This window comes from Hydra vulgaris, chromosome 10 (assembly GCF_038396675.1).
Source record: "Hydra vulgaris chromosome 10, alternate assembly HydraT2T_AEP".
Taxonomy (NCBI): Eukaryota; Metazoa; Cnidaria; class Hydrozoa; order Anthoathecata; family Hydridae; genus Hydra; species Hydra vulgaris.
The window spans coordinates 4,277,165-4,301,992 of record NC_088929.1 but is presented as its reverse complement, the minus strand read 5'-3'; the positions used below and the strand labels follow the sequence as shown (position 1 = coordinate 4,301,992).

Here is a 24,828-nt window from a genome sequence, read left to right as displayed (position 1 = left end):
TTATTTGATATTATTTACTTATTCAAATTCATGTTCTAGAAAACCTTTTATAATGACCTATAAGCTTACATTGTGAATTTACAATTACAAATAATGTATTCTCATTTACATATTACAATTTTTTAATTAAAGTTTATGTATTCCTAATTATTTTCTTATTTACATGTTGTGTTTCTTAATTAAATTTTACGATTTCTTAATTACATGTTGTGTTTCTTATTACATATTACGATATCTAAATAAGATGTTGTGTTATTTAGATATCGTAATATGTAATAAGATAAATCTCCTTGGGGAGATTATTCACCTCCCCAAGACCCAAGGGGGCCGCTACAGTCGAGGAGGCTACTCATTTTTTTTTTGTGTTTTTTATTTTTTATTTTTAGTTGATATTCGTGGAGCAACCCTCTCTCAACTCTTTAACTCCAAAACACGAACCTTGCCTAGCAAGGCCACTGCGCGGAGAAACTAAGTTGAGCGCGGTACTTCCAGGGACATGGTGGGAGTCAAACTCCGAACCTCTCGCTTACAAAGGGAGCGCTCTTACCACTACACCACTACCGCATGTGATGTGTTTCAAAATAAAATAATTAAAAGTAAAATGTGTGTTTAAAGGATATTGTTAAATTTTTTTACTATCTTTAAATTCACACATAGTATTTTTTCTTGTTAAAGTATACAATTTTCATTACCAATATAGGTACACTGATGCACAAAAATGGCTAGTACGAGTGCATTAATCATTTTAAAATTTTTCATACAGGTGTTTATTTATTATAGCTACTTTTATATTAAAAACTGTGTACTTTGAAGTTTAAAAACTTGCATATTGTGTTCACAAAATTGTAAATATCTTGGAGGTCTAAAAATCAAGTCTTTTTTTTATTTTAATTATTGTTTACATTTGTAGGTATAAAATTAATAGACAAAAGTAAAATGTAAAAATGCTGAAATTGTCAATGGGTAAAATGCAGGAATAAATAGCAGAAAATTGCTCCTAATATTAATCCAAACTTAATAATTAAGTCGATGTAGCAATACTCCTTTGCATGTTTCTGCATTTTGCCAATGCCCAAATTTATGTGTATAAATCATATTTAGTAAGGACAGACAAAGTTAATTGTAAAAAGTTGATGAGATTTGGATAAAGCAAGAGTGATATAATTTTTTTTTATGATGGTGATGAAATTAAAGCATGTTTATTTTTAGGAAAGCAAAAATAGAGGAAAATTTTTAGAATTATTACAATGTGAACATCGAAGAACTACGCTTATTCTCTGGTTGCTATGGTAAATAATATATGGTAAATATATAAAAAGTTTTGTTTGTTCACTATAAACACTATATGTGTATTTTTTTGCACTATATATTTTATTTTTTTACTATATTTATCTCCCCCGGAGGGTTTTTTTTTACTTGTAATTTTAAATATATAAATATATTTATATATTTTAGAGAACAAAAAAACATATTTATTACTTGGTCATACAATTAGAGACTTTTTTTATCATAGATTTGTCAACATGAGTTACTAAAAAACGATTTGCTTTGTATTGGTATTTATGATCAAATTTGATTAAAAGAGAAAAGGCATTTGAAATTCTTGATGATATCAATTTATTGCAAGATCTAGACAACTCGCTTTCCAGACAATCCAAATCATTTACCTTCTCAACTTATGTATTGTTTCTGATCCTTGTCAATGCTCAGTTTCTTCACATTTACCCTTAGGTGCTTCTGATCACCGTTTAATCTCTCAAACTATTATCTCATTCTTCTTGATTATCAGAATTACCCTACAATTGTTACAATTACCTTAAAGCTGACTGGGAATCTGCCTACAGTTTTCTTCATGATGGCCCTTGGGTTGAAATCTTTTGTCTTCCTGCTGATAAATGTGCTTCTTCTGTAACTTCTTGGATTCAGGCTGGCATGGAATCTTTTATTCCCTCTCGACAATTCCAAGTCAAGCCTTACTTTTCTCCAAAAAACAGGTTAATCCATTGCCTAACCGTCGTATCACTCCAGCTTCTGTGCCTGAAGTGTTATCTGGAACTGTCGTCTATACTTTTAAAACTATTTAAAAAGTGCTCATCAGAGTCTTGTTTTCCAGCCTGCTGGGCTCTGACTCATCTAACTACCGTCCCATTAGTCTTTTTACTATCATAAGCAAGGTTTTTGTGTCTTTAATTAACAATCACTTAATCTCTTATCTTGAATCTAATTAAAAAATTTATTTATTTAGGTTTATTTATTTATTACATTTTATTTTCTTTTCATGGTGTTATCTTCTACTATTAACTCTTACCATATATCAAATTGATTGCATAATTAGCATTTGTTAAGGTTGTTATATCTATAAATCTCAAATCCGTCTTTGTATGGAATACTGTTGCCATATCTGGGGCAGATCTTCCAATGATGCCCTTTCTATTTTAGATAAGGTGCAAAACACATTGTAAACATAGTTGAACCTGCTCTTGCAACACACCTTTCACAATTATCACATTATTGTAATGTTGCTTCTCTTTTTCTTTTTTATAAATACTACAATGGGCGCTGCTCTAAAGAGCTTGTGTTTTTTGTGCCATCTACTAAAATTCAAGTCTCATCTGTTTACTGTGACTGCTCCTAAGTGCTCCAAAAACTCTTATTTGTCTATTTTTTTTCCTCAAACATCAATCTTTTGGAATTTGCTCCCTTCTTTTTGTTTTTCTGATTCATATAATTTGTAATCTTTTAAGTTGTCGGTTCATACATACAAGGTCAACTTTAATAGTGGTTGCTTGCAGTCTTGTTGGAAATAAAGATGTTGAAAAAAAAAAGAGCTTTCATTTTTGACTAATGTATGCAACATTTTTGACTAATGTATGCAACATTTTTGACTAATGTATGCAACATTTTTGACTAATGTATGCAACATTTTTGACTAATGTATGCAACATTTAAAAAGTCTTAATTTGTCTCTTCAGTAAAAATATGTCTGAAACTTCTCAGACAGTACTTAGTTTACAAAAAGATATGACAATAGAAACCCTTAATTTTCCACAAATAAAGTTCTTGACTTCTTTTAATCTTTCAAATCAGTATAATGTTTATAAGATTGAATTATACTAGGAAAAACCTTATAAATTACTAGAAGACTTTCAAAGCAGATTAAAAGATTTGTATGCACTTTTATTGTCTTTAAATCTTTTTTAAATTAATAGTAATAGTGATGGTTGTCTGATTTCAGGAAACAGCTTGAAAATATATATCAATTTGAAATTAAATTATTAAATCTCTTAGATGATTAAAATCTTCTGATGTTGCAAAAACAATAACTTTTGATGATTTGAATTTTGGAAGATCCTGAAGTAATTCCAAGCTATATCTACAATAAAAAAGTTCTAAAGACCTCTTATAATAACACCAAGTTTATTTTAAGTTAAGAGTATTGAACCCTCTCTTGACATTGCTTAGAGTAACTAAGAGTTATAACATTTCAAAAGTATGTCCACTATGCTAAATATAAATCAAAAGTAATCCACTATGCTAAATAATAATATTGTTTGAGTATATGTAGAAACAATTTTTTTAAATTAAATTTCTTTTTAAATTACTTTTAAATAGATTACTGTTTTGAAAGTTTTTATAATCACCAACCATTAGTTTGTTTTTTGAAATGTGTACAACCTAATTATGTAACCACTACATTAATTTGTTTTTCCAAACACTGATAAAGCATTTAAAGTAGAATAATACAAAAAATGCATTTATTTAGGTTTACAGCAATCTTTTCATACTATGGTGTTATTTTGCTGACAAATGTTCTTTTAAGCAAACCAGATTGCTATGTTTCAAATTCTGGTAAAATTTCTTTTAATATTGTTGAAACAAACTTTGTTATAAATTTACCTATTTTATTTACATTAGTATTAATATAAATTTACCTATTTTATTTACATTAGTTTCTGTAAAAAGTTAAAGCAAATCAGACAATGTTTAGGGGTCAATAAAAATGTTGATTTTCTAAATCTACAGTGAAAAAAGTAAAACTTTGTTTGGTATTTTCAAAATTTCATATTTAAAGTTTTAATTTTAATTGTAACTATGATTTCAAAAGTTTGACATATAAATACAGTGTACATGTATATAAAAACAGAATTTATTCTGATTTGCTTAAATCTTTTACTATATCATCTACCACTTTCATGGCTGACTTAAAAGATGATTGATAAGTCTTGTGATATCGGTTGGGCAAATTGAAACACAAATTTTTATTGATCCTTGTCTTTGGTGAAACTTTTATTGTTTTTTTGATAATTACCATGCTCTGCGCTGTCATTGACAATCTACATCTTGTCAACTCCGTTAAATTTTGGTAACAAATATCTCAAGCTTTTGAAGTTTTTAACAGAAAGGTCTTGCCAACATCTTCTTTTGATATTTAGCTCTTTGAGGTCAAAAATTTTTTAAGACTATGGAAGTCTGTGTTACATGTACTTATTCTCTTCAGAGCTCTCCAAGTCTTTGGAAGCTTGAGGTTGGCTATCATGGTTCTTTTGACATCTGGAAATACTCAATTTTAAAAGAATGCTAGGTCCACAAAGTGTTCTGAGAAAAGCCACAGATGAGCAAATGCAATGTAGGCCGCATCAGCAATAATATGATTTGGATAATTTTTGAGAATCCCAAACATTGTTTTGTCATTCTGGTGAGCATATGAAGTCTATTGAGACTCATGCCCAAAACATCTAAAAAAGTTAATTCTACGTGGCATTCAAGTAGCATAATTTTGATTGAATAGGTGGCTTTTGACACCCATCGAATATGGTGCATTGCTCCTGGAGTCCATTTTATAACTTATTTCACCAAAGAAGGCAAGACTTAGCTGAAAGACCTCAAGATCTTTAGCTAGGTAATTCTCATGAGACTATTTATAGTCAATAGCTCCAATGCAGTAAAAAAAATCTTTTTTCAAAAATTTTCTGTATCCTAGTTTAAAATTTTGTCTTTAGTTGGCGAATACTTTGTTTAGTGAATGGATGACCATCTTGTCTGAAGCCTCCTAAAATTACCAACTTTGAGTTCACTTGTTCTACTAAAAATAGTTGTGAAGACACTACTCAGAATGACTTCCAAGATATGATGATGACTTCCAATATTTACAGGTTCATGGCCAACAGCTTCCTCAATACGAATGCATGCACCTAGATGGATACATATATTAGAGGAGTTGTATCAAGTAACAAACTTTTTCTTGTATATTCTAATCATCTTGTACTTTTTAGCAAGCAGCAGTCTGTTCTTTGCGAGTTCTTCTTTCAAGTTTTGGGACTGATTCCGCGTTTCAATTACAGCAATTTGTTTAATGGTTTCTTTTGCACAAGCTATGTCCGGAAGCAGTTTCCCATCCCAATAAAGAAAGATGAGCCAATTCTGTACAAAAAGAATTCTTTTTTGTTTTAACTATTTGTTTAGCTACCTGAGATCTTTTAATGGTGCTCCTAGATGATAGTTAATCAGGTCATCTTATTATCAGATTGACAATAAGGTGACCTAAGACCTTTGTTATTGATGCAACAACTTACATAGCTCCACATTCAGAAAGATTCACTTGATCCAAACCCCCTGTTACTTCTGGAGTTACTATCACAGGAACTCTGAAGTCATTATTATCAACATTGTCCTTCACTTCAGACTTATTAGAAGTCATATCCAAGGCAGGACCAAATGTTTCTAATTGCTGAGACTTTCTCAGCAAAAGTCTTTAATTTTCGTTTCAATTTTAGTTTCTATACAAGCTCTGCAAAATTCACTCCAGTTATAGTCAAAAGCTTTATGATAACAAACACTTTATGATTTAGATAGAGCTAGTTTAACATGTATAATGGTTTAATGTTATTGCAGATATAAAGTGAAAATTTGCTGGAGAAGTTGGAAACTTTATGCAAAGACAGATGGTAAAATGCTTTAAATCTTTTTAACTTAAGTTTTCACGAGTGTTGAAATGTTTTTAACACTGGTGAACCCTTAACCCATTTAAAGCATTGCAGCACTTAGTGTCTGAAATTGCAACAAAATATAAGAATCTTTTTAGCTCTTTAATGATGGAAAAAGTTGCAATTAGCAAATAAATTAGGTAAGTAGGGTAAGAAAAAATCACTGTAATAATAAAGTATAAATATTAAGATTAGACACATGATAATAAATTTTGATTTGCAATAAACAAGAAGTTTATTTGATTCAACAGTATCTTACCAATTTTCATATTGTTGACATAACTGCTGCATCTTTAACATATAATGGTTGTGCTCCTAACTTGTAAATTGTAAAATGATTTGGATCCAATATTGATACAGCAGATGTTAATTTTAATTTCAAATGTCCAGAAACTAGAGCACATGATATACTTTTTTTAGATCCTTCATGCATGCTTAAGTTGTTATGTAATATATTGACGGAAATCTACTGTTTGTAGACAAAAATCCACTGTTTGTTGTTGAAAGTCAGTTTATTAATATATTGGGGAATATATTGAAAAATTTCATCAACTTCTTGAAAATGAAGGATTACGTTTGGAAAACAGACTGGTTAGCACATCTGCATTGGTTTTATTGAAAAACTATAGTTTGTGTGTTAATTTTTTTTTTTTATATTTTGACTGCCAGGAATTCAATAATAGTAATAATAGCTTAAAGGCACCATAATAAAAATAAACTTTTTTTACTATGGTGGAAGAAATGAGCAACTTTTTGCAGCAATCAAGGCAGTATAATTGTGATTATAGTAATGGTAAATCTTTAGTATGGACAAAATGTAAAGCTGAATTTTTACTTCTGGTTTTATTATCTAACTTATTGGAGAGTGTCGACTACATCACGAAAGCGTTAAGTAAAAGAAATTTTGTCGATATTGCATTTTTGGACTTCACGAAAGCGTTTGATAAAGTTTCTTACCGTAGACTATTTCATAAATTGAAAGCATATGGGATTAATGGCAATGTTCTAAAATGGATTGAGTCATTTTTGATTAGTAGAAAATAGTGAACTGTTTTAGTTAAACACTCTAGCAACTGAACCGATGTTCTAAGCAGAGTTCCTCAAGGGTCTGTACTTGGTCCAACATTATTTAACATTTATATAAAAGACTTAACTTAAGTTAAAATCAGTTCATAAAATCTATGCTGGCGATACTAAACTGTTACAAGAAATAAGACCTGAGTTTCACGATGCTGATTGCCTGATCCTCCAAAACGATTTAAACATTGTCACAAAATGGTCAAAGGAATGGCTAATGGAGTTAAATGTTCCAAAATGTAAAGTTATGTACCTTGGTTATGGAAATAGTAATCATGAAAATGTAACGAATGATGGAAATACATCACTTACTCTTGAGGCAACGGATATTGAGAGAGACCTGGGTATCTTTATATCTAATGATCTAAAATGGAATCAACGCATACAGGTTGCAACACATAAAACAAATATGATACTTGGTCTATTAAAAAAAACATTTAGATCAAGAGATATGAAGCTTTGGAGTAAATTATACACTACGTATGTTAGGCCGCACTTGGAATTCGCTATTCCGGTATGGTGTCCTTACTTAAAAGGTGACATCAAAGAAACTGAAAAATTCAGCACAAAGCAACAAAAGTACCTCATGATTTAATAGGATTACCTTATGCTGAAAGGTGTTGGCGGCTCAATTTTATTACTTTGGAAACTCGCAGGAGACATGGCGACTTAATCCAACAGTTTAAGCTAGAAAACGGTTTTGAGAGTATCAATTGGCATAATCTAATGCGTGAATTCACATATGATAATGCTCGTCACAATTTTTTTTACAAATCGTATTGTCAATGATTGGAATAACTTGCTGTCAGCATGCAAAATGGTTCCGTCAGTTAACGCATTTAAGAATAGAATTTACAAGTATTTTTTTTCTACAGCTGCAAACAGTACATCTTTTACTGAAGATGAGCTGCACGTTTATTAATTAATTCGTGCTTTAGCAGCTACAAATATTGACTTTTTAGATACTATTTGTCATAGATTTTAATTTTAATTAAATGAAAGCAATCTTTTTTCCTTTTTTCTTAAATTTTATATCAACTTACTTGCTATGAAATAACAATTGCTTTTTTTTACTTAAAATTTATATTTCACAAATCATAAATTTTTGTATAATTTGTTGGGTTTTTTTGTTTGTTTTTTAATTATTTGTCATTTGCTTTGTTATTTTTTGTTTATTTTTTAATTTAAAAAACCATCTAAAAAACGATTCAATAGTTTAAATTCATAAACTTGACTAAGTGCACACCTTGTTCACAGATTTCCAATTCTTTGGATCTTCTTGCAAAGTTTTCTTATAAAATTCTAAGTTTTGTGCCAAGCATTAAATTGTTTTAGGTTAACCAAGATAATGGTAGATTTTCAAAACTGATTTCATACTGACCTATATATAGTACTGTCTTTTATATATTAAACTGAAGTTAACAAAGTGTGCAAAGATTATAAAAGGGTGACCTTTAAAGCACTATTTAGGAATATTTTATATTCAGAAATATCTTCTCTCCTAAATGTGTTCTATTTTGTAAAATAACATAAGTTTCAACAATTTTCTTATAAAAAATATCTTCAGGGGTAATTCAAGACTGTTAAATATCTTACAGGTCTTAATTGTTATTAAAAAAAAAATTCTTTGAAAGTATGTCAATTTGGGTTTCAAAAGAAGTGAAATATCAAGTATAAAATTTCCAAAATAATAATCATTTTTATATAGAGATATTATTTTAGTTTTTATTGCATAAAAACTATGGTTTTTTAACATATATAAAAAATAAAAAAACTTCACAGTTTTTTAAAATAATCACCGTAGACCAAAGTTATTGCCAGGTTTTATATTGTGACACTAATAAATTCTTTTAAATATAAGCGTAGTTTTAAATATCTGGAAAAATGCCATAAAAAGGGGCAAAAGCCTTCTCAAAAAAAATTGGAGTCTTTTATTTATTTTAATTTTTGTTTGTAGCAAATTTGCTACAAAAAATTTGCTACATACAATAGTTTATCCTTCAAAATAGGGAAATAAGGCCCTTTAAAAAAAACAAATGTTTGATAATTATGTAAATTTTTGTTTTAAAAACTTATACATAAATATAAAGAACATCAACAACAGCATAGTTTAAATTTCTATAACATTCTATGCAGTGGCGGCGTTAGGGTAGGGCCTGGTTGGGCGATGACCCAGGGCGCCGAATATAAAGGGGCGAAACTAATTGGTTATTTTACCCTTTGCCTTTTTTTTTAATGGGGTTAAATTGAGCTAGGGGCGCCGTAGAAATATCGCCCAGGGCGCTGGTAGTGCTAAAACCGGCACTGATTCTATGCATATCAATATATGCAAACACTAATGTTCAATATATATGTATTTATAATTGTGATTCATATATATGCCTACATATCTGTAGATCCAGCATATGCATATGTATATACAAAGGTGTATGTGAATACAAGTATATATGTACATGGATATGTACATATATACATGTATTCACATACACCTTTATAAAATCTCTAAAACAAGTAAACAATTATAAAAATTTTTAAATTCTTTTACACTATATATAACCTCTTTCACACTATATATAACCTCTTTCACACTATAAATAACCTCTTTCACACTATAAATAACCTCTTTCACACTATATATACCTCTTTTCCCAGAACTCCCAGATAAGGTAATTTGCACATTCCCACCATTAAAGTCAGAATTAACATAAAAACATCAAAAATAGAACTCAATAACTTAAAGTCTTTTTAGATTTCAAGAGAGCAGTACAGAACACCACAGTTCAATGCCATATAGTTGAAAGTGACAACTACATTAAATATCTTATTACTGTGCTAGGAGAGATACCAGGTATGTGATATTGCTGTCTGTATTTAAGCTTATATCATGTGGAATTTATAAGTATTGTTTTTCTAAAGAGTTTTAGTAAAAGTCTGGGTGCAGTGGGTGTAGGAGGATGTGTTTGGATTATTTTAAATGTATAAAAAAAAGTTGAATTGTTTTTTTTTTTTGTTTTGTTTTAGGCTTGTTACTTACATTTTTCTTAGTTGAGAAAATAGGACGGAAGCCAACACTTGTTTTATTTTTTTTAATTTCATCATTACTTGTAACATCACTTCAGCTATGCTTAAACAGGTTGAGTAAATTTTTTAACATAATCTATTTACAGGTCACAAATAAATACAGGTGAATGAAAATGTTATATTTTTCAATTTTTTTAGAAAAGTGTTAGTTTTGTTGATTTTTGGAATGCGAGCTTTTATTACCGGAATAGTTCAAACGGTTTATTTATATACACCTGAGGTAATTTTATACACCTGAGGTAATTTTATACACCTTTATTTTCTTTAAAATCTTTTAATGATCTGTGAAGAGTAACTTTTTATAGGACTTTTCCTGTGATTTTTTGTCAGCTTTTTTATGAATTGTTTCTTTTCCTGTTGAATGTTTTCGTCGTCTTTTTTTTACTTTTAAAGTTATACCATAGGTATTTGACTTGTTAAAATACTTTATTATGTTGAAGATATATATGAGAATCAATTATTAATTAAATAATAATTAACTTAATTAATAACAAAGTTAAATATTAATTAAGGGATTAATTTATCTAAGTTGAATTAATTAGATTAATTATCCAAGTTGTTTTTAGAGATTTAAATATTTAAAAGTTAAATGGCAAGTTTAAAAATTTTTAACTTTAATCTAGGTATACCCTACTCATATTAGAGCTATTGGATTGGGAACTGCAGCTGGTTTCTCAAGATTAGGAGCCATAGTCACACCATATGTATCACAAGTAAGGTTTTTTTTTCTTGTTGTTTTTTTTATCATTCTTTTTTTATCATCTTAAACTTGTTATAATTTATTATTATTTAAATCTTATTTCAAAATAATTTTTTTTTTTAATATATATTTTGTAATATTTTAAATAATATTTTGAATTTTTTTTTTATGTTACAAATACTTGTATTAAGAGGATAACTCAGAAATTAAAAATAATATAAGAACGTATCTGATACTGAAATATATGAAATAACATATAAAAAGACATGAATTTTGAAAGCATTTATGATTATAAATAGCACCTATTACTTTTTATACAGTTATTGTTTTTATTACTCTATTAGTTACCAGATTTTTAACAAGATTTTTTTAGGTGATTATTCAGGAAACACCTGGCATAGCTATATTTATTTACTCACTTCTTCTATTTCTATGTGTCGGCGGATCTCTCTTATTGTCAAAAGAAACAAAAGGAATGCAATTACAGGTAAAGCATTAAATTTAATAACATTCAAGTACATTCTGGTATTTTATTACTCAGATATATATATATATATATATATATATATATATATATATATATATATATATATATTTATATATATATATATATATATATATATATATATATATATATATATATATATATATATATATATATATATATATATATATATTAGGGTGTTTCTTATTTGAGGTTAAAATTTTTTTTTTTGATTTTCAGTGGGCCACCTACTGAAATGGTTCATTTTGGTGAGAAAATAAATATATAAAAATTTTAAGGGGAAAAAAACATTTTTACTGGGCGCTACCTGTCATTGAAATTTAAGGCATATTTTACTATGCGCTCTTAGTCATTAACATAGGAAAAAATCATAAAACTGATGGAGACTGGTGATAATGACTCATTTACTTGGTGCACATTTATTTACTTATTACATGCATTAAAAACATCCATTTTTTGTCATTGCATTTCTACTTATTTATTAAAAGACAGCAATAAACATGCTTTTTTACTTTGATTGTAGATTTGTTTATATAAGACAATAGTTACTGTACTAAGTACTCATGAGAGTTGTCTTTTTTCTGTCAGGATATTTCTGTCTATATTTTTGAACTACAAACAACAGGAACTGCTTTTTGCTCTTCGTTATTTGTATGTAGTCTATTATATTCGTCCATTAGTGCTATGCCACGTTCTGCAATGTCGTTGACAACCTTCATGCTTCGAACAGTGGACTTTACAGTCTTGAACTCGTCATCATATTCACATTCGCTCACACTGTTTTGAAGAAAGTGTGATGAAAGTCCTGTGATGCTGAAAAATCTTCGTGTATTAAACGTGACAAAGTCCTCCAGTTTCTTTTTTTGGATAAATGAGCAGTCCACAGTAGCCCGTTTCATAGGTATCTGATCTGAAACATTGTTCAATGCTTGGACCATCTTGACCTTCGTCTCAGGGCGAACCTCATCATCAAAAAAAGCTAAAGCAACAAGTTCCTCTGATAGGTACCAGAGATGCCTTTTGTAACTTCTTCACAGCAATTTTCATGATCTCAGGATGCTGGGTCTTGTAAGCATCCAAGTCTTTCAAGAGCTGCAGATCAAGTCTAGGAGCTGAGGTTGCTTCAGGAGATCTGTACTAGGCTGTAATGTACAGTCGAACCGTGAAAAGGTAAATATCCCTTATTCCCTTCTCCTCTCTTTTTGACAACCTGAATTGGTCTCTAAACATCCAAATGCATAATAGCTTTCGCCATCCAGCGAGCACAGTGTAGACGGGCAGGAGCTCTAAATGAAATGCCCCTCAAAGATACTCCTCCCAAAAAAACAATAGACAACTCCAAAAGTTCTTGGTAGTCATCACGAGGTTGAAAGATTTGTAGTTAATCTTTGCAAAAGACGATTCTTTGATCAGTGATATCGGTAAGAGCATTTGAAGCGTTCTTATCAGACTGTGCTGTGGTACTTTGTAGAAACAAATGAGACCCAACTTTTTTGAAATCTTTTAAAGAGTGGTATGTCAGGTCCACTTGAAGGGCCGAGACACAGCAAAACTACTGCTTCCAAAATAATATCCAGAATGTGGTGACGACATGCCAACCACAACATATCTTTCCCAAACTTCTGCTCTAGAAGAATGCAAGCTCCATTTCTTGGCCCAGTATTGGCTGCAGTAGTATCAAAGCACATGCACTTTACTTGATCGTTAATTCCTCATGCCACTGACACGTTATGCACTGCAGATGCCGCATTTTCACCTGTTCCTGATGGTAGTTTTGGGACACTAAGAAGCTGCTGCATTCCTACACCAGATACTAGAATTGGAAGTCGGTCAACAGTTTCTTTACCGGTGATTTTCCATCCCAATGAATACATAAAGGAACTTCTGGTTTGAATTCCTTCCTTAAACCTTCTGCTATCTTCTTGCGGTGTTTTATTCGTTCCCTTCGAATGGAAGCTGGATTAAAATTTCATTCTGTTGGATCATGACCAAGAAGTTGTAATACCAGTGTTAACACAAGTGCCGCCCCACGATCACTCGATTTAGCCACATCTAAATCAGCCGCCAACTTCTCATTCAGTAGATTTTTTCTGTCACGTCTAGGACGCTTTGAAGCCAGTGTACCTGAAGTTGATGGCTCAGGGTCATCTCGGTTACCAGGCAAGGCATCTTCTTGAGTTATGCTATCTTCTTTAGGGTTATCTTCACCTTCAGATGATGATGAAAGAACAACTGTTTCTTCTCGAGATTTTCTTGCCACCTCCTCTCGGTCCCTTTTTCGATTCATTTCTTTTTGTCTTTTTCTTGATACTTTTTCTTACTTTGCCAATTTCTTATCGACTGGATCCATTTTGTCTCTCCGAATTTTCTCTCTTTGTCATAATAGGAAGTCCTTATCCTCCTGAATGGTGATCATTTCCAATGCGTTGGCATGGGCAATATCGAATAGTTCTTCTAACCCTTCATTCCATTGGTCTTCCTTTTGTTTCAAATAATCTGAACGCTTAGCTTTATTCTCTTTATTTTTCTTCAACTTTTCGCATTCCTTGTAAATGTTTTCGATTTTAGGGACAACGTGCTTCTTTAATTGCACTGGTATTCGGGCCTTTGACCAAACTTCAAAAATATCATTTGCTGTGGAATGTAATGCTTCCCTAATGCTTTGCTTGGCAATCTGCTTGTAATGGAAGAAAAGGGCCAACACTTCCCTTTTTGATGGAAGCATAACACTATCTAAAGAAGAGTTTGTACGCTAAGCACCAACCACTTTTGTTGCATAACCTCATACGCAACATAAGCATTGTTAGGGTACATTTGCGCAATACTGTCGGTAGGGTCGGTAGCGACCCCTAAAAATCATTCTTAAAAAAAAAAGTTATTTTTTATGATAATGAACCAAACGGCAGGGTGGCCCATGCAAAAATCGAATCTTTAAAAATAAGAAACACCCTAACATATATACATATAGTTTCGCATAACCCATTTTATTAAAATGTTATTACCCCCATAGGACCGCGACGATCATTAAAGTGTAACCAAAGAATCACGAGGATCGTTAAAATATAAACAGATTTTTGTTAACTAACGATTGCTATATAGTGCAGTGTTGATACTCATTATAGAAATTTATTGTAAAATTTGTTTATAAATACATAAAATATACCAAGAAGTTTGTTTTTGAATATATAAAATATACTAGAATGTTGTTTTAGAATAAATTATATATGCTAGGTTGTTGTTTTAGAATAAACAATATATACTTAGGTTGCTCACAACATTCGGCAAGAACTATAGCTTTTTTCTCGGAGCAGCATTTTCAAGTCTAAGAGAGCTTGTGCTGTGATAGGGTCTATGTCGATTGGTCAGTATGTTCTAGGTACCTTTCGTCTAATAGATATCTTGACTTTTTTAAATTTCGTAAACGAATAATTTACAATAAACTATATAAATACCTAACTAAAAAATGTTCTGATTTCAATTATTATCTCCTCAATAAAATGACTCTTGTTATCAAGTTTGTTTTAAGAATCTTTATTACCTATCAAAAGTATTCGACCTAGTTGATCATGCTATACTGCTGGGTAAAAAAATATGACATTAAAAACCTTTCTTTGACAGTGGTTTGAAAACTTTTTTATAAACAGACATAGTGTTACTATGAATTAATATATTCAATCAAAATTGCTTAAAATTAAATGCGGAGTTATCCAAAGTTCCATTGTAGTTCCTCTACTCCTATTCTTATAAATCAATGACCTTCCGAAAGTCTCAAACAAACTCGATGTCATAATATTTGCAGATGATACTTATTTATCTTATCCATCTACTTTATTGCAGAACTTTTCGTCACTTCAAGTATTGAACTTGAAAAACTTAACACTCGGTTAAAATCTAACAAATTACCATTGAATACAGAAAAAACCAACTACGTTCATATTAATTCCAATCAAAGAAAAAAATACCAATTATATTAGCATCGCTAAAAAAGAAAAGGCAACTTGAAAGAACCAGAATTCAGAATTGAATCAAAAAGAAATACAGATTGAATACAGAAAAAAAGTTTCATAGAATGCCGACATAAATCCTTTAAATACTGGAATTAGAAACGACATTTCTATGTTTTATAAAATTAGGCTAATGTAATCCTAAAACAATTTAAAGCACCATCACTTCTCTTTCATATACACCATTTTTTCATACATACCATACTATACGTATGGTAATACAGCATGGGCAAGTACCCCAATTAGTAGCATCTTATCGACTTCAAAAACATGTGGCAAGAAAAGTCTTTAATAAAGATTATTTTACTCATGCTGACCCTTTGCTAAAACTTCTTAATGCACTAAATGTCTATAAATAATATATATCAAAATTTGTTGTTCATGCTAAAATAAAAACTTGAACTTGTGCAATAACATTTCTCAAGAGATTTTAAATACAATAGAAATAAATAAGACACTCAAGAAATAGGAAATTTTAATGTACCATATAAAAAAATAAATCACGTTTCTATACTTTATATCTAGGTTCTTACCATTGCAACAAACTAATATCCAAAAATACTAGAATCATAAAATTAGATTACCTGAGTTTCTTGAAAATGTTATTAAATAAAACTCGTTTTAAACATAAAATTTTTACAAACGTTTATTAAAGCAAAAACTAAAAAACCCTAAGATTAATTTCAAAACAAAGTAAATGTTAGATTTTATTTATATTTCGTACAAGTCTGTCAAAATATTAAACATAACAAGTCACATAATTATATATTCATGTGTGTCAAATACATTTTTTATCTATTTTTGATTCTCTAAAAGCTTTGCAATTGAATCAGAGTACGATGAACGTGATTCTTTAAAAGCTCTAGCAATAAAATCAGAGTACGATGAACGTAAAGTTAGAGAATCACTTGAAATTAATTACGCCTCAACATACCAGGAAATAAAACACGCTCCTATACTTCTCAACCGTGACAATGGCGTTAAAATTTCTGCAAACAGTTGGAGGCCTCCTTTTAAATAAATTTTCCAAATAAACGGAATCAAACTATATTTGCTAATTTATTCACGTTGTTACGTAATCATTTGTGGCTTATTTTTAAAGTCTTCTTTGACGTTTTTATGTAATATTTTTAACGGTTTTTTGTATTATATTTTACGTCTGATGACGATCTGTGCTAAAATAGGTCGAAATATTACAAAGAAAAAATTCAGTTTGTACGCAGCTGTTGGTTTATGCTTTATATTTTAATTGTATATATATATATATATATATATATATATATATATATATATATATATATATATATATATATATATATATATATATATATATATATATATATATATATATATATATATATATATATATATATATATATATATATATATATATATATATATACAGTATTGGACAAAACATTTGCAACCAACATCGAACAATGCTAAAAAGTGTTCCTAATTTTACATGTCTTAAAAACGAAACGAACTATACTACCACAGCAAACAGTTCAGGAGTCTGGAGTCATAGCATGCCATGACATGAGCAATCAGCTGGCAGGTGACAGCACACAGGCAGAATTTCGTTGACAAGTGCCATTTTGCAGCGGACAAAACAAGTGCAACTTTTTTGGTTTGTTTCATTTTCTTAAGTCTGGTCCGTGTCAACGTCACCGAAGTTTTTTAATAATTAAAGGAAGTATCCAGAAGTTTCCAGAAGCATGCAAAAGCTTCCAGAAGTTTCCAGAAGAAGCATCTGGAAGCATCCAGTAGCATCCAGAAGTGTCCAGAAACATTCAGAAGCATCCAGACGCATCCAGAAGCATCGAAAAGAAGCATCTAGAATCTTCCAGAACAGGTTCACACAGGTTCATTTTACTATATAAGAGACATGTAAATCGACATGTAATTCAGTCAGTATATGGAAGTCAATCAGTCAGTATTATCAAGACAGTTTATCGAAGTGAGTTCTATCAAAGTGTTTTATCGAAGAACATCAATACAAGAAGTGAAATACAACAAGTGTTTCATTACATCAATACAGTCCACACCCAACCAAGACGTTGTGTTCCACAGAGCATTATTGTATCATCACAAGATAAATGTAACACGGTACGCCTTGAGAAGCGTGATTATTTTTATTATTTTTATGATTTCAAGTGCAAAAATAGCTCCCGACAGTGGAATGTCACAAAAATGTATTTGTGATAAATGTCGCGTGAAAAAATGGACCGTATCAAGACTATGTTCCAAATATCGTTCTACGGGGAAGTTGGCTGCAGATAACAAAGGTGGAAGACCACGTTCCACCACTTCTAGAAAGGATTCTATGATCGTCAGATCCGTCAAGAAGGATCCCTGGATATCATCAGTCGAGATACAAAAGCAATTAGAGCTGCCTGTATCGGACCGAACAATCAGACGACGTGCTGTTGAGGCCGGATTGTTTTGTTGACGCCCTGCAAAGAAACCGCTGATTTCACTAAAAAACCAGAAGAAAAGACTCCTGTTTGCTACATCTCATATTGACTGGAATGTGCAGAAATGGCGAACTGTCCTGTTCAGTGATGAATCCAAGTTCAACATCATTGGGAGCGATGGCATTTGCCGTGTACGTCGACCGGCCGGAAAACGCCTCGATTTACGTTACTGCCATAAGACCGTGAAGCATGGTGGAGGCAATGTAATGGTCTGGGGGTGTTTTTCTGCTAATGATCTAGGTCCAATACATCGAAACCATGGAATAATGGACCGTTTCATGTATAAAAATATCCTGAAAGATGTTATGTTACCTCATGCTGAATGGAATATGCCAATAAAATGGGTTTTTCAGCAAGACAACGATCCGAAACACACTGCAAAAGTAGTCAAGCAGTGGTTTCAAGACAACCACCTCTCGGTGATGGATTGGCCGCCTCAATCTCCGGATCTCAACCCTATCGAGAACCTGTGGGAGATCGTCAACCGCAGAATTAATCGTGAAGGTGTTCGTAATAAGGATCAACTGTTTGAACAAATCCAAAAGCCCTGGGCAGCAATTCCACAAAGTTTCATTGATCACCTGATAGAATCTATGCCTCGAAGATGCAAGGCTGTGATCGACAACAAAGGATTCGCCACAAAATATTGATAGCGAAATACAGCTTGGTCAATATTTTGTCGAGTTGCACTTGTTTTGTCCAAAAGGAAATCAACTTTTTTTAATACTTTTGATTAATTGATTAATTTTCGTGTACAAATAATGAACTTTGTGATGAATAAAACTTGAAGAACTTTGTCTCTAAACAGTTGCATAGTTATTTCTCTAAATTGAAAAAATGCAGCACTTCTATATAAAGAAACTAAATTAGCATTATTTGGTTGCACTCGTTTTATCCGATACTGTATATATATATATATATTCACGTACAACAAGATATGACATTGAAACATCTAATAGCTTATATATCGCTTTAATGCTACCATGAGACTTTATGAAACTAAAATTTTTAATAATTTAAGTTTAATTATCTTACCAACAGAAAGCAATGTTTGTATATGTCAAATTTGGAGTAATAAATGTTTTATGAAGAGTCCCGCAAAGATCGATTTTCGGTCCACGACTATTTTTAATTTGTATAAATGACTTCTGTAATGCATTTTTAAAACTAATTCAGTAATGTTTGCGGATGACACAAATTTATTTATTACTGATGTCACGACACTATATGCGGATATAAATATTGAATTAATTAAAGTAAATAACTTGTTTAGGGCTAAACTGTATTTGTTTTCTCAGCATTAAACTCTCGTTGCAGAGATAAAAACTACATGATGTTTTTTTAAAAACACGAGAAGAAAATCTTCTTCTCAAGTTAACTGACAATTCCTAAATGATAAACTTATTAAAAGCTATCCGATATAAGTTTCTTAGGGATTATTGTTGATGAAAATTTATCCTGATTACCTTATGTAAAAAGTATCTATTCAAAAATCACCAAAGTCATAGGTTTGATGTATCAAGCACGCTCTAAAGTCAATAAAAAAAGTCTTAAGTTAACCTACTTTGGGCTAGCTATGCAAACATTTGGGAAAGCAAACGGGCAAGTAATCAAACATTAAGGCTTTAGAAAGTTTACAAAAACATGCATGAAATTTTTTTACGTATTTTATAACATATTATGATATTTTTTTTTTAAGAAGTCTAATGAAAAAATGCGATGATGTATTGTCATCATGATCTTCTTTGAGCTTTTTTCTGTTTTAGAAATTTTTATATTTTATGTCGTGATGTTGTGAAAGTTTTATTTTATGTTAAAATAGAGAAAAGAAAAAGAAAAAAAAACACAAATAACTCTCAACTAAAAGTTTTTTTCTTTTAACAGCAATACTTATTATTCATATTGTTTGTGTTGAATTTGCATCGTTGAACATTTTTCTTCTAATAAAAGTAATGTCGAAAAAAAGTGAATCTCACGGCTAGAGATTTAGTTAGACTTCATTATTATTGTCATTTCGTCGCGTACCATTCTTTGGTCCTTAAAAGACATTTTCTTTAGCTCAAGACCCAGTATAACTATCTGTATTTCTTCACTTAAACGTAATTCAGAAAGGTGTTTTCGAAACTAATTAATTGTTAAGTTTTATTCTCAATTATCGAGTTGCTTGCGAGTCTTGCAGCCTCAACATTCCATTCGATCTTATCATAATAAATTTCTTAACCATTCTCTTCAACTGAATTTTTTATTGAGCAAAAAAGAATTCTTTTTAACAAGATCTGTCAAAGCCTTGGTTGTTAAATGCTGAAAACTTTGCATTTATGCATCCCACTTAAACGGGCTTTTTACAGAACTCTACAAAAAACAAGAATTCTCGATGGACAACAAAAATTGACTTGGGTTAAAAAGTGACGTTTAATTGCAAACCTGACATTAAATTTTCACGGAAAGACTGTAATATTTATGAGAGAGTGGTAAAATTTTTGCTTATTTTTGAAGAAATCACTAAACTTCTTTCTGCAAGTGATTCTTGTATCAGTGCTTGCATCCCTATATGACAATTACAATAAAGTCACTTGGTACTGAAGATGATGACATAATTAAAATGAAGCAAACAATAAAATTTGCAATTGAAAGTTGTTTCCGGAGCATGGAAGAAACGAAGCACTATTACATTGCAAACTTATTTGAACTATTTTTAATTTAAAATAAACCATATTATCACAACTGGATTCTTTTCTGCTATATCTCAATAAAATCAAACAAGTTTCCGAAGAATCTAATTTTCCGTGTTTATCTAATCTATTGAAAAACATCATTGCCCGATCTCAATCAATAATAGTTCAAAGATCAAAATCTAGACTGATCAAATAGGTGCTTATTAGCCTCTAATTTTCTAAACCTTCTATTAATTTTCCATCTGATTTTCTAAACCTCTGGAACAATTACCTAAACAATTCGAGTAGTCAAGTTGGTCTTTGCTAAATTTTCCAAGACGTTTCTCACCCCACCACCAACATCGACTGATGTGGAAAGGTTATTTTCAACAGCATGAGAAAAACTGAGCAATGAAAGAAACAGATTATTATCAAATAACTTCGAAAAAATCTGCAGTTTTGCAGAGAAAATCTACAAGTTGTTATCTTTCGCTTTTAATTTGTATTATTAACCTATGTATTAAAATTCAACTTTGTGAAACACGTCTAAATAAACAGCAAATGTTAAATTTCATTTTTAGATTTTTTACATATTACATTTTCTAATGAAATTAATTTTGTTTAACCGAAATTTTGGTATCGGTTTCGGTAACATGTTTACCAAAATGTTGATTTTGATTACGGTATTGAACTAGTAAACTTAATATTTCGGTTCATTTTAGTTTCGGGGTTTTTCCCGTTTCGGTCGATTAATATGCTTTTGTATTGAGTTTGCTTAGAATAATTTTTGCAAGTCTTGCATTGTTGGAATTGGCAAAGAAGGAAGATAATGTTTATTTTTTGAGTTATATTATAAGTCATCTCTTGGTAGTCAGCTCGACCAATAGCGGAAAAACTAAGCTAATGCTTCGCCTGTATAATTGTCAAAAAAACACAATAACCATTCTTATATGCCTTACACTATCAAGGGATTGGTCGTTTAAGGATAGTGAATGCGCCCTCAAATAGAAACTTCTTTTTTCATCCCATCTCTGTGGATTGAGAGGTATTCAGAGCATTATTGAAATTATTGGGGGTGTAGGATAGCCTAGCCAAACAGAGCCATGGCTAAGCTATCCTACACCCCCAATTGGGGAAGGGGGAAGGGTAGTGAGTATAAGGGGCCCATTTGCAAATTTAGGGGACGTTTTGGAAATTGAAAGAATTTTTTTTATTTAATAATACTAAGTAGTAAAGTTTTTAAGAAGTTGGGACCTAGACTTTTTTTTTGTGGGAAGGGGGAGGGGTTCTCATATAAACAGGGCGTGACAAGCTTTTGCATTATCATCAAGCCAGTCTCTTACCTATTTACAAAAATTGTAATATCGATACTTTACAACCTGTTTATTAAAAAATATGAAATGTAAAAAAATTTGCAATTCGTTGATGGTTAAAGAAAAAATTTAAGAACAACATTGAAATTAGATTTCAAAAATAGCATTCAAGAATAGAGGCAACATCAAAATTAAATTAAAGAAAAGAAAATTGACATGTTTTGTGGCATATACTTTATATTATTGAATTTTAGTTTAAAAGAAACATTCGAAATCGTATATATTAAAATTTATAAGTAACAACAGCTGTTTAGATTCGTTTTTGAAGTATTTATAATCTCCTATTGATTTTTGTGTACTTATAATCTTGGAGAACTTTTTCCACGAGTAAGGTCCACAATGTTGAATTGAATATGATAACAATTTTGAATATATGTAACGACAACGAACTTTTTTTCTAAAATTTTTGTTAGGTATTTATGAAATAATTTATCAAAATAGCATTGAAGTATTTTAGGAGATATTTGTTTTGTTTTATACATAAACAATAAAACTTGGTGCAAGTTAATTTTATAAACATTAAATGCACCAAGTATATGCAGAAGAGGCTCGCGGTTGTTTCAAAGTGAGCTTTACGGCTTCTTGTTTGTTTTGTTTTTCTTCAAATAATCACTTAAGTGGTGTTACTAAAACTTTTTTAACTTTTAAAATATTAGAGATAATTTTTTTCTGTAAAAAGAATGTAAACACCAATATAAATGTTTTACCTTATGACATTAAATAAATTAATAAAAACTTTCTTCGATTTTAGATTAAACGCGGCAAATGAAGAACTTGGCTAAACTTTGAGAATTATTTGTAACTTTTTATAAAAAAAAAATTGAAAAACATATTTTAAATATTCATTATTAAATAATACACATTTTGCAACTACTATTAATCAAAATAATTTTACTTAAACCTAATTGTTGACTGAGTCAGTGAAGCAATCGCATTATTTTACCTGTAAAGTATTCGAGTTCACGTGATTGCTTTAAAATGAAAACAAAAGTTTACGCATAAAAAATAGGTGCATTTTTCTAAATCAGCCAAGTTTGAAAACATATAACATAGCTAGAGGTACAAAAAATAATTTTTTGATTTTCATATTTATAAAAGGTTGAAGTATTATTAATTCCAAAGATTTTTCAAAAATACTATTTATTTATTTAAAACGAATAAAAACAAAAATATAAGTGCATTAAAAACTAACTTTTTGTAAAAATCTAGATAGAACAGACATTCATTAACAAGTGTTTCAAATTTCAACCACCAACCATGTAGCTATGTTATCAAATTTTAGTTGGCCTAAGACAGGTTTTCCGTAAAAATTGCAAAAAACAGAAAAGTGATCCCAAATTGTTAGCAATATTTTTACAGCTTTTATTTTTATTCCATTAAATGTAAATATTTATTTAACAAGGAAAGATAGATCTTTTATATTATTTTTTATTTGGTATAAGATAGATATTTTATACTATTTTTTTAATTTGAAGATGAATACGTTTATGTAAAAAAATACTGTTATTGTAAAGTTTGTGAATTTTTTTACTTTTTATGCGGAAGTACTTTTTTTTGTTTGTTGATAAACTCGTGATTCTCGCTTTTATATTGATTGAAACAGCCGTGGGCTCGCAGGGTTAAGTTCTATTAATTTAAAAAAAATATTATACCCGCGTATTTTCGTTTACTGCACAATTTTTTTAACTTTGTAAAATTAGTACTTGCCCATCCAATATTACAATAAATCAAATAACAATGAATAAATGAGAAATATAAAATTTTTAAAGATTTATTGTTTAAAAATTGCTTTTCATTGGTCAAATAATTTTTGAACCAAAGTAAGTTACTATTTAAGTATTCAAATTTTTTTTATTAGTTATTACGGTTAATTGTATCAAAAGCTTTTGACAAATGATAACTCCTTATGAAAAGTAGTTAGTACTTAATGCGCCTGATATTTGACAGACAACCACTGCATGTTCAGTTGAACTTTTCTGTGTGAAACTATTTTGAATAAAACAAATGGTTTTTTGATAAATGATTAAAAAGCTTGTTACAATTGTTCGTTTAAACAATTTTAAAAAATAGGTAAGATATTATATATAGGTCTATAATTAGAAATATTTGAGTAAAATTAAAAAACCTGCGTGATACGTGCAATTTTTAGTTTTTCAGGGACAACACCTGTTTTAAAAGGAAGAACAAATATGTGAAATAAAGACAATCACTTCATAAAATGACGATTACATCCTAAAGACGACTAATTCTTAAACATAAAAATAAAGTTTGATTACCTCATAAACTAATCTAACAACATTTTTATTTTTTAAATATATTTTCCTGTTTATATAAATAAAATAATAAAATTACAATGAAACTTTAACGTTACGCAAAGAATATATATAAAAAAAACAGGGGCTCAAAGAAGATACAGATGACTGGTGTCACCACAATCTTTTCATAAAGCTCCTTTACAATAACATTTTAAGCCCACATGACTTTAGTAAATTTACAACAAAATGTTTTTTTTGAAAAATACTACGTGAAGAATAAAAACTCATATATGCGCACATATATACTCATACATACATATACACATAAACACACACATATACAAACATACTTACATATATGTCAGAAATTAAGGAGATGCAATTTCATCTGCTATTTTAAAGAGAAAGTGCTTTTTAAGTATTTTATATTGTTATTTTTTAATTGATTTCATAATGACGGGCCTTGGCTAATAATTGAAAAGTTTGAATATTGTATTTTTGTGAAAAAGCCGATGTAAAAATATCAGAAAATAACGTGTGTGCAATTGATTCGTAGAATTTTTTTAAAATCTTATTATTCTTAAAAACTTTGAAAAACTCGTAAAATCAAGACAAAGTATTCATTCCAATAAAAGATTTATAATCATTATACAAGTTTACAAGTTACTTTTGAACATATAATAATCCATTGCGATGAGCTTTGTCAACAAGAGCACGG

The 24,828-nt window shown here is 30.1% G+C and overlaps 1 protein-coding gene and 1 long non-coding RNA gene across 7 annotated transcripts in view; one reads left to right on the top strand and one right to left on the bottom strand.

Moving 5' to 3' along the window:
- Positions 1-14,516, top strand: part of LOC100204635 (synaptic vesicle 2-related protein) — a 40,379-nt gene extending 25,863 nt beyond the window's left edge. For all 5 annotated transcript variants that reach the window (XM_065807106.1, XM_065807108.1, XM_065807107.1 and 2 more), the window contains 8 exons: positions 1,210-1,289; positions 3,764-3,849; positions 9,811-9,909; positions 10,083-10,194; positions 10,281-10,362; positions 10,766-10,855; positions 11,216-11,329; positions 14,358-14,516. In XM_065807106.1, coding sequence (XP_065663178.1) covers positions 1,210-1,289; positions 3,764-3,849; positions 9,811-9,909; positions 10,083-10,194; positions 10,281-10,362; positions 10,766-10,855; positions 11,216-11,329; positions 14,358-14,375 — 681 coding nt within the window. In that variant the 3' untranslated portion in view covers positions 14,376-14,516. The remainder of the gene's footprint in view (positions 1-1,209; positions 1,290-3,763; positions 3,850-9,810; positions 9,910-10,082; positions 10,195-10,280; positions 10,363-10,765; positions 10,856-11,215; positions 11,330-14,357) is intronic.
- The window catches only part of LOC136085739 (uncharacterized), a 48,438-nt gene that overhangs the window by 17,302 nt on the left and 6,308 nt on the right, over positions 1-24,828 (bottom strand). The window contains exon 1 of one of the 2 annotated variants that reach the window (XR_010641149.1): positions 18,864-18,988. The exons of the other annotated variant lie outside the window; for it this stretch is intronic. This is a non-coding gene — a long non-coding RNA (uncharacterized LOC136085739). Of the gene's footprint in view, positions 1-18,863; positions 18,989-24,828 lie in introns of those variants that run through there. 2 annotated transcript variants of the gene reach the window in all.